At 41.9% G+C, this 11,224-nt stretch overlaps 1 protein-coding gene across 1 annotated transcript; it reads right to left on the bottom strand.

Moving 5' to 3' along the window:
• Window positions 1–3,922: 3,922 nt before the first annotated feature.
• LOC135550746 (BTB/POZ domain-containing protein KCTD7) lies at window positions 3,923–10,610 on the bottom strand. The gene is made up of 4 exons (XM_064981833.1): window positions 10,034–10,610; window positions 9,076–9,245; window positions 8,704–8,882; window positions 3,923–8,486 (listed from the first exon to the last, which is right to left on the bottom strand). The coding sequence occupies exons 1-4, from the start codon at window positions 10,334–10,336 to the stop codon at window positions 8,110–8,112; spliced, it is 1,029 nt and encodes a 342-aa protein (XP_064837905.1). The 5' UTR covers window positions 10,337–10,610; the 3' UTR covers window positions 3,923–8,109.
• Window positions 10,611–11,224: the final 614 nt, after the last annotated feature.

Genomic DNA, 11,224 nt, shown 5'->3' with positions numbered 1-11,224 from the left:
GTTTTTCGGATGACTGCCTTGCCTAGTTCACCAACTACTTTGCAGACAGAGTTCAGTGTGTCAAATTGGAGGGCATGTTGTCTGGTCCTCTGGCAGTCTCTATTGGGGTGCCACAGGGTTCAATTCTCGGGCCGACTCTTTTTTCTGTATATATCAATGATGTTGCTCTTGCTGCGGGCGATTCCCTGATCCACCTCAATGCAGACGACACAATTCTGCATAATTCTGGCCCTTCCTTGGACACTGTGCTATCTAACCTCCAAACGAGCTTCAATGCCATACAACACTCCTTCCGTGGCCTCCAACTGCTCTTAAACGCTAGTAAAACCAAATGCATGCTTTTCAACCGTTCGCTGCCTGCAGCCGCACGCCCGACTAGCATCACCACCCTGGATGGTTCCGACCTAGAATATGTGGACATCTATAAGTACCTCATGTCTGGCTAGACTGTAAACTCTCCTTCCAGACTCATATCAAAAATCTCCAATCTAAAATTAAATCTAGAGTCGGCTTTCTATTCCGCAACAAAGCCTCCTTCACTCACGCCGCCAAACTTACCCTAGTAAAACTGACTATCCTACCGATCCTCGACTTCGGCGATGTCATCTACAAAATGGCTTCCAATACTCTACTCAGCAAACTGGATGCAGTTTATCACAGTGCCATCCGTTTTGTTACTAAAGCACCTTATACCACCCACCACTGCAACCTGTATGCTCTAGTCGGCTGGCCCTCGCTATATATTAGTCGCCAGACCCACTGGCTCCAGGTCATCTACAAGTCCATGCTAGGTAAAGCTCCGCCTTATCTCAGTTCACTGGTCACGATGGCAACACCCACCCGTAGCACGCGCTCCAGCAGGTGTATCTCACTGATCATCCCTAAAGCCAACACCCCATTTGGCCACCTTTCCTTCCAGTTCTATGCTGCCTGTGATTGGAACGAATTTGGAGACTTTTATCTCCCTCACCAACTGTAAACATCTGCTATCTGAGCAGCTAACCGATCGCTGCAGCTGTACATAGTCCATCGGTAAATAGCCCACCCAATTTACCTACCTCATCCCCATACTGTTTTTATTTATTTACTTTTCTGCTCTTTTGCACACCAGTATCTCTACCTGCACATGACCATCTGATCAAAATTGTAATTATTTGCCTACCTCCTCATGCCTTTTGCACACAATGTATATTGACTCTTTTCTTTTTTTCTACTGTGTTATTGACTTGTTTACTGTTTACTTCATGTGTAACTCTGTGTTGTTGTCTGTTCACACTGCTATGCTTTATCTTGGCCAGATCGCAGTTGTAAATGAGAACTTGTTCTCAACTAGCCTACCTGGTTAAATAAAGGTGAAAAAAACAATAACATGGCAGAAGCATGGCTGGTTAGTTAACTAGCTATCGCAACAGGCAAAGCAAACGAAGATAAGCCGAAGACAGGGGAGCATGTATAGGTTACAACAAACATAAACGGGGTTTCAGCACAAGGCGTTAGATTTTGTCAAACTCAATGGCAAAAATAAATAACTAGCTAGCTACCTGCCTGGCTAGGCAACTAACCACAGTGTGACGATATTTAGCTAGCATGCTAGAACAATGAGACAGACATTCAACCGGATGTATAAATGTGAAGCCTCCGCTTGGCGTTCCCACTCACTACCAAATATAGTAGTGAGAGGAAGCCCACTGGCCGGCATGGGAGAAGATGTAACGATATGGATTTTGGACGACATTCTGCACATTTTCTCATCGATTAAACATTTGATCTCAATACAGTTTTCTGTTCCCAAAACTAGAATATGTTATGAACGAAGTGGACTAAGTTTTGTAAATCTCGTTGTTTAGGAGTAAAAAGGCGAATTGAGTTATTGCACACGCGCACTTCACATGAGGCGTTCCCAAACGGAAATATGCAGATGATACTAGAACGCGCCAATAGGATCTCGCTAGTTCATGCTTGGCTCTGCCCACCTCCTTGCTTATTCTGTCCTAATTTGTTCCCATTGGAAGCGACAGGCTATGGTCTCTTGGTTTAGTGATAAACATATTTGCTAAGGTATCTTTGTGTAGTTATAAACATGCCGTAGCTAACTGTTCTACAATTAACTTTACAAAGTATAATCCTTACCATTTTTCAGTGTCCTATGACGAGCTACCTTTAGTAGCCACTGGCTGTGGCTGGGAATTGTCTGGAGAGGTGGAGCATACTCTTAATAATAAGGAATTCCCTCGACCACGCCCACAAATTGGGGAACACTAACATTCGTTCCCATTCACTCCCATTGTAGAAGCCCCAATTTCGCCGTCGATTTTTAGTTACACAGACATAACAAAACATGCCGGAAAATTACTGTTGTTTAATTTACATGTAACCTAATCAAAAATCAGGACATATGCATCGCAAAGCGTCCGAGTGGCGCAGCGGTCTAAGCACTGCATCTCAGTGCTAGATGCGTCACTACAGACACCCTGGTTCGAATCGGTCGTGTTTGGAAGTCCCATAGGGTGGCACACAATTGACCCAGCGTCGTCCGGGTTTCTCTGGTGTAGGCTGTCATTGTAAATAATAATTTGTTCATAACTGACTTACCTTGTTAAATAAGTCTAAAAAATATTAATAAATGTAGTGAAATAGAGCCTGGGACAAGAGCTATGTGGCTTCAGGCTATTATAGTATCCAGTAGGCTACAAGTAGTGTAAAGCATTTAATCAGAATTAGCTAAGACATATAACTTGTTTAGTGTAGTCCATTTGTATCTCCACCAACTACTTGTAGTTGTATATTCCATGTGTTTGTGTTGTTGGTCTCTTGGCTAGATAATTTGTTTGGGTTGGTAGCTAACGCTCACCCACATGGCTGCTAGCACCATCATGAAAAGGGGCATGAAGGAAGCCCTATTACATTTTCCGAAGTAGTATGAATGCTCTGGGGTAGGTAATGTTTAAAAGGAATCTTTAGACATGTTGACTTAAACAAGCAGTCAACAAGAAAATTGCGTTTGAAAGTCAATGGGGGTAACCACATGTTACCCTGACCCTAAATGCCTTCAACCATTATAATTCCTCAGTCAGTATAGGCGTTCTAATACCGACTGGGACGACTGGAATGGTGGAGTGCAGTAACATTCATGTAATTCATTGTTTATTTTTACCCTGACCCTAAATGCCTTCAACCATTATAATTCCTCAGTCAGTATAGGCGTTCTAATACCGACTGGGACGACTGGAATGGTGGAGTGCAGTAACATTCATGTAATTCATTGTTTATTTTTACCCTGACCCTAAATTCCTTCAACCATTATAATTCCTCAGTCAGCATACCAACTATGTGGAATATTTTGTTATATACGAGAGCTGCATATTGAAGCTATATATTATTAGGCTTATGATTAATAAGACACAGATCAATGCCAAGAAGTGGAGGGAGAGATGGAATCCTGGTAAAGAATAAGAAGGCCTGCACACTATTAAAGAGTCACAAAATGTTAAAGCTCCCAATTCACCTCTTTATTGACAACATTTTGATCCAAAACAGATCTTTAACAGTGTGCAGGCCTTCTTGTTCTTTACTACTATTCTTTATTAGCTCAGCACCTATTTTTGTAAGGATGTGCGTAAGACAACAAACTTCTAGAGATTATACCCTGCCCATAATATGGTCAATCAAAAAAAATGTCTAGTTGTGCTGGTGCCAAATTGTTGCACTGATGAATTTGACAAATGAGCCTGGTTTCAATGATAAATCAGCAATTTATCCCAGGTCTCCATTCACATGTTTTCAATTGAGGAAACTGGAGTTATTTGGTAGGTTGCTTGGTTAATTTCATGGAAGTACTGTACTTGGCAACTTGAACCATCGGCACATTGCATGCATAACATTATCCAGCCGGGGAAGAAGAAAACACGACTACAGAGACTGATCATTTTATACAGACTAAGGCAAACTGTATTTGTACCTTGTTATAAAAACAAAAAATATGACTTAGTATTAGCACAATAGCGCATACCCTTACAACAAATAATGCAATATGTAAGTTAAAGCAAGATATTATTCTTGAAAAATTAGGCCACTGGTCAAGCTGTGCATTGTTTTTCCAACTTTCCCATGCCACGAGCAGTCTAGACATGGGCCAGCTATGGAATCTGCAAAAGACATTCACCAGCCAAGGGAGAAACTTCAATAAGGTGCAAGGAATGTTCCTCAAGTCTAAGTTGCCTAAAATACTGAAATAAATAAATACAAATGTATTCTAACCCCCAAACCATCCCTGCAATTATATTTTAAAAGATTAAAGGCTCTATCTGTGACAGGCTTCATAAAAATCAACAAAATCCAATCAATTGACACCCAACAGTAAGAAAGTGGCAACCATTAACACTTGTTGTCAATCACTCAGCCCAGTATCATAGAGTTAAACAGAAGGAAAATAAAGTCACGTTATCCAAGCCAAACTTAGAGACCTGTGTAACATGACATCAATAGCACAAAACAAGTAAAAAATACTATCCACCTTGATCCACCTGACTGACACCCAGTAATAACATACTGTATTGTTTGGTCTGTTATAAAGCATTAATAGGCCTATACCGGAACAACCAAGCTGTCTGGACATACACTAATGTGTTATTTGTTCTCTTATAAAGCATTAATAGGCCTATACCGGAACAACCAAGCTGTCTGGACATACACTAATGTGTTATTTGTTCTCTTATAAAGCATTAATAGGCCTATACCGGAACAACCAAGCTGTCTGGACATACACTAATGTGTAATTTGTAAGTCGCTCTGGATAAGAGCGTCTGCTAAATGACTTAAATGTTATTTGTTCTGTTATCAAACATTAATAGGCCTATACCGGAACAACCAAGCTGTCTGGACATACACTAATGTGTTATTTGTTCTGTTGTAAAGCATTAATAGGCCTATACTGGAACAACCAAGCTGTCTGGACATACACTAATGTGTTATTTGTTCTCTTATAAAACATTAATGGGCCTATAATGGAACAACCAAGCTGCCTGGACATACAGTAATGTGTTGTCTGTTCTGTTATAAAGCATTAATGGGCCTATAATGGAAAAACCAAGCTGCCTGGACATACAGTAATGTTTTGTCTGTTCTGTTATAAAGCATTAATTGGCCTATAATGGAAAAACCAAGCTGGACATACATTTACAACACTACATTACTGTATTTCATTCTGAAAACCAAGTCATGGATTCACAAACATTGCACATAATCATTTAGATCCTGAGCCCTCTAAAACAAGAACTTGTAGCCTACTCTATGAAAAGGTAATTGAATGGACATATCAATATGACATCTGTATAAATCTAATATTAATTAACTAAACAACACGGGGAACAAAAAAGAAAACAGAACTAACCCACGGGGGAGGTGACAATAGTGTCACTGCAGTTGTCCTTGATTAGAAAAAAATATTGTGTGGTTTCCTGGTTTAAGCTCCATGTAAGTGAAACAGTTGCCCTTAGGAAAAGGCACTTAAGCTGAATTTATTTAATCCGTAGAAATACCATGTCATATAAAATGATCATATGAAATTTGAATGACTAATCTATGTCATGCTGCAAAAGAAGATGGAATTGTTGAAGCACATGTCAATATAATGGCAAATATACAGTATGATCAAAAATCTGCTAAATTCTCAACTCGAGACCTTGGGACTATAAGGTTTATCTGCAAAAACACAATTGAGATAATTGGTATTTAAAATACCACAATTCATGTTGTTAATTTCGAAAGAATACAAGATAAAATTGCTGATACCATTTAAACCAATGAGAGTTCGGAACTTTGAGTACTATATAGGTAGAGAACATTGAACAAGGCTATGTCAAAAACTCAATTTAGACAAAAATGCAGATAGAAGCAGTTTGAGCTATAAAGTTCTAACGCCAGAGACCCAAAGATGGATGTCACCACATACATGGCAAAAGTATATGGACACCTGCTCGTCAAACACCTCATTCCAAAATCATGGGCATTAACATGCAGTTGGGAGTTGGTCCCACCTTTGCTGCTATAACAGCCTCCACTCTTCTAGAAAGGCTTTCCACTAGATGTTGGAACATTGCTGCGGGGACTTGCTTCCATTCAGCAACAAAAGCATTAGTGAGGACGGGCACTGATGTTGGGCAATTAGGCCTGGCTCGATGTCGGCGTTCCAATTTATCCCAAAGGTGTTCGATAGGGTTGAGGTCAGGGCTCTGTGCAGGCCAAGGTATTCCACACCAATCTCGACAAACCATTTCTGTATAGACCTTGCTTTGTGCAGGGGGCATTGTCATGCTGAAACAGGAATGGGCCGTCCCCAAACTGTTGCCACAAAGTTGGAAGCACAGAATTTTCTAGAATGTCATTGTATGCTATACATTAACATTTCCCCTTCACTGGAACTAAGGGGCTTAGCCCGAACCATGAAAAACAGCCCCAGACCATTATTCCTCCTCCACCAAACTTTACAGTTGGCACTATGCATTGCGGCAGGTAGCGTTCTACTGGCATCCGCCCAACCCATATTCATCCTTTAGACTGCCTGATGGTGAAGTGTGATTCATCCCTCCAGAGAACACGTTTCCACTGCTCCAGAGTCCAATGGTGGCGAGCTTTACACCACTCCAGCCAACGCTTGGCATTGCGCATGGTGATGATCTTAGGCTTGTGTGTGGCAACTCGGCCATGGAAACCCATTTCATGAAGCTCCTAACGAACAGGTCTTGTGCTAACGTTGAGGAGGAAGTCCAGAGGAAGTTTGGAACTCGGTAGCGAGTGTTGCAACTGAGGACAGACGATTTTTACACGCTTCAGCATTCGGTGGTCCCGTTCTATGAGCTTGTGTGGCCTACCACTTGTTTCCACTTCACAATAACAGCACTTACAGTTGACCGGGGCATCTCTAGCAGGGCAGACATTTGACAAAGTGACTTATTGGAAAGGTGGCATCCTATGATGGTTACGTTGAAAGTCACTGAGCTCTTCAGTACGTGCCATTCTACTGCCAATGTTGGTCTATAGCGATTGCATGTTTGTGTGCTCGATTTTATACACCTGTCAGCAACGGGTGTGGCTGAAATGGCAGAATACACTAATTTGAAAGTGTGTCCAAATACTTTTGTCGTGTTCTTAGTTTTTTAAGTGTAAATTACTTTTAGCAGCACATAAAAAACGTTCCTTCATCTATAGAAACCCCTTCAGAGAGAAATTCTGGGGCAGTAAGATTTTACTTACAGGAAGCACATGCACCATTTTCAACTGCCAGATAAACATGTCCAGTTAAAAGAACATATGGGATCCATCAAGAGGAAACTGAAGTAAAATAACTTTGACCATGCCCCTTTAATCTATTTGATTTTCAACTCTCTAATTTCCTTTGGGTCTCTAAAACTGTAATGGTAAAAAAATAATGACTTTCCAAAGCCATGCTGATCACAGACTGTTTAGCAAAGATCGACACATACTGGTGTCTCTAATCTAGGACTTCTAAATCTTTACGTGGAGAGTAAGTGACAGAAAATATAATGTATAAATCAAAGACCAGTATTAGTAACAAAATATACATTTACATGTAGCTATATACAGTACTTTAACAATATTTCCCCAGCTTGCATAATTGCATCCAGTTTCTCTCGCGACCAACAAAGTGGTTACCACAGAAACGCACAACGTAGAATGCATAACAGCACAAGTAGGAATGAAGACAAAGGGACAGACAACACTGGAATCACAATATGAGATTAACTTGACCCTTTTCTGAAAAACCTTGGCCGATCTACAAGGTTGGATGAGAACAAAAACTCCCAGAGTTTAACAAGTAAAAAATAAGAAGCAGCCAATGAGACCCTAGGTAAATACTGTTAAAAAAATTCAACACAAAGGAAACATTGGTCACAGCTATTGAGTTAGGAAACAGAAGCACAAAAGCCAGACTCCCTCCTTTCTATAAACTCAGCACTTCATATGTTTCAGTTCTTGAAAAGGGAGAATAACACTGACTACCCCTATTCTCGCTCATCCTGAGGGACCAGGAAGGAGATCGGTTGGCATAACACGACAGGAGTCCGCCTCACAACTCAGACAGCAAGATCTTTACCACCATGTGATCTTGAACTCGTAGATGGGCCTCTTGCAATAGTAGTGGTTGATGAGATGTTTGTCACAGACACCGATGCATTGCTGGTCGGCGGTGATGCCACGCTCCGCCAGGTCACTGACGATGCAGTGGAGCAGGTCGTAAACGTCCGCCACCGCCTCCCAGGGTCCGAACGACACGTCCACCTCACAGTGGTGCTCGAACAGCTTGGCCTCACTCTCCGTGCGCTCAAAGCGCAACGAATTGAAGAGCGGCCGCTCGTACGGCGTGATGGGCATCTCCTCCTTGTACACGCAAATCTTCAGCTTGGCGAAGCGAGCCTTCCTCTGCATGGCCCGCAGTTTGGCAATCTCCACGATGCGCTCCAGATTATCTGGAAACAAAACAGGGGATAACTAACTTCACTCCAGTTCTAACTTTTCTAAAGGAGTTAATTGACACATTTCTACTTTATTGAAGTATAAACTTTGAATATAGAAATAACTTCAATAGTCAATGTCACATAAACTTAAGCATGTTGTTGCGGCATTACTATCTGTAATAAGGTTGACCCAGTTAGATTCAGTGTGTGAGATTATTGTGTTGGTTACCCTTGTAGTAGGGCAGGAGGTCGAGGAAGGCCTGGCGGACTTTCTCTCCTGTGAGTGGCTGAGTGTCCTCCAGGCTGTCCAACAGGGGACCAATAGCATAGTACTGGGCCTCCCTGTGTACCGACCTCACACGATCCCTCTGAGGTAGTTCACCCTCGCGCAGGAAGTTCAGGATGTCCCTATACAAGGGACATGCAAACACACAAACTCACATGTTGTTTTTTGTTAAAATTGCATCCACTATCCTCAATCTGTTCATTCAATGGCGGTTTCATGTCAAAAGTGTTGTAGAATAAGGGACAGGCATGCTCATTCACTATTATTAGCATGTAATAAGCATTTTTTGCTGCTGGCTATTTAAAGAGAGCTCACCCGAAATATGCCCCATCCCGGTCAATGAAGAAGCGACCTTCAGCATCACGTGGGATGTGATGGCGTCCACTAAACATGGCGGCGAGCATGGTGTCCTCATAGCGCCGTAAAGTGGACAGGCGGGTGGTGAAGTAGGTCCCACCCACGTTGAGAGAAATAACCTCAGGAAACTACAGGTGATTGGGTAAAAATCAGGAAAAAGTGCATTATCCAATTTGGAAAATCTGTGCATAAAATACAGTACATGTATTTTTGTAAAAAAAGGTGTATATATTTCATTCTTGACACCATAATCATATTATTTTATATTACTTTTGTATAGCATTAGAGCAATATTCCTGTGACATGTACAATAAATAATTATAGTGTCATTGTCTTTTGTTTCCCTCTAATCTTCCTCTGCAGTTGCTCCACAGTAACATAATAACACCAGCAATAACAGGATGGGATTACTGAGGATAATATACTAATCACAGGGCAGATCTTGACAGGACACATTGGGCCCAACAACACAAGTGACGGTCACTGGACATGACACTGTAGGCAAGGGTTTCCCTCCACACGAGTAAAGAAGGTCAATCCCAGCGAGGGACTGTGACAGATAATAACAGCCATGTGATAAGAGCCAATTGGGACAAGGAGCCAGCCTTCTGTGTGGGTGGTGAACCAATCAGGGAAAAGATCACACTGGAAGAAGAACTGCATGGTTTATGCATCTCTTGCCTATGGAGATTGATCCATGGCATATAATTTACAGAGGTGGGACGCGTGGGAAAGAAACGGTCGAAATAATGCTGAAATTCATAGACTAGGTGCAAAGATAAAGAGGAGATTCTCAGCGATAGCGAGGTTTGACAGTTCATATATCCATGGCCACCACTGCACTCACATCCTAAACCCATTTAATCCCCACAACGTTCCTAGAATAAACAACAACAAACGCCCATTTCGTCCTTACCTCTGGAGATGGAGATTCGTTAAAGGTGGTACGAAGAGACTTGCCTAGATTTAGGTTCGGTGCGGGGGTGGCTGGCTTTCGGAAATCATCCTCCGCGGAGTCCGAACTCGACATTGCATCGCCTGGTTTATCAATCTCATTTGCGGCCGAGAATACCACCATCACTCTCGGCTGAGGGAGCGCTCGCCTCTCCTGAGCGAACCTCCTTACCCGTGAAGGAGCCACGGGTAACGGGCTGGAGTTGTTGAAAGAGAGCGGCGGTCGTTCTCCGTTAGAAGCCTCGTCGGATCCATAATGCTGCATGCACACACACCAGGTCTGCGAGTGTGAGTCAGGTGAACTCAAACCAATCCAATCGCCAAGGATAAAGCACAATCCACGTTTTCTTGTGAGGGGACAACACTGTCATCAACCTAGGGTGGGACCTGTCAGTTGATAGGGACGTACACTTACAATATGGTATGAGCTAGTCTACCTTATCTACTTTTCTTGAACTCCTACTAACGCTCTCTGACATATTGCAATACGGTAGCTTGGAGAAGCCCACGTTGCGCACAGCGAGAACCTCAAACTGCTACGCCCACGGAACGTCTGTTCTGTGGGCTACTCTATCCTACAGTGGGTTGCTTAGCCTACGTTAAATTCGTTGCGTATATCCTTTCAAGGATTCATAAAATCCGTAAATTACGGTGTACACAGAGACTAACCAATGGCAAACGTGATTTTATACAGAAAACAACACAAACCGTAAAAAAAAATATTTGATATAGCCTACGAATAATATTAGCCCAACAAGAAATGTGTGTAGTTCAAATGTTCCAGTCTCCAGATAGCTCGACAAATTATAAAATGCTGCTACAATGTAAACCTCATAATATTCACAGTTCATATTGGCCTTGCATCACTAGGTTTCTTAGCTATAGGTCTATTGTTACTTTTTGCTTAGGCCTACATTAGAGGCGCGGTCTTGGCATTAGACTTTACGTCTCAGATGGGTTGGACATTGCACCCGGTCTTTTAAATCGTGTATTTTATTTTTTATTGTGCATTTACGATTAAGCAATACTTTGCTTTATTCAGGCTATAAAACTAGGCTAGATGTTCTTCTGCATTTTGCTAAATGTGTTAGATAGCCCTGTATTTTTTTAAATGTCAATAAGCCTACAGCTCCGCATAAGCCAACTCTCCCTT

The sequence above is a fragment of the Oncorhynchus masou genome, chromosome 12 (assembly GCF_036934945.1).
Source record: "Oncorhynchus masou masou isolate Uvic2021 chromosome 12, UVic_Omas_1.1, whole genome shotgun sequence".
Taxonomy (NCBI): domain Eukaryota; kingdom Metazoa; phylum Chordata; class Actinopteri; order Salmoniformes; family Salmonidae; genus Oncorhynchus; species Oncorhynchus masou.
Note: the sequence above shows the minus strand (reverse complement) of the source record. Positions and strands in the feature narration are given on the sequence as shown.

What these genes read in the sequence shown, in the direction of transcription:
- LOC135550746 (XM_064981833.1), bottom strand. Translation starts at nt 10,336, where the DNA reads ATGCAGCATTATGGATCCGACGAGGCTTCTAACGGAGAACGACCGCCG. An exon ending in CGGGATGGGGCATATTTCGG is followed by an intron (nt 8,883 to 9,075) that starts GTGAGCTCTCTT and finishes TCCCTTGTATAG; the next exon opens with GGACATCCTGAACTTCCTGC. An exon ending in CCTCCTGCCCTACTACAAGG is followed by an intron (nt 8,487 to 8,703) that starts GTAACCAACACA and finishes TTTTGTTTCCAG; the next exon opens with ATAATCTGGAGCGCATCGTG.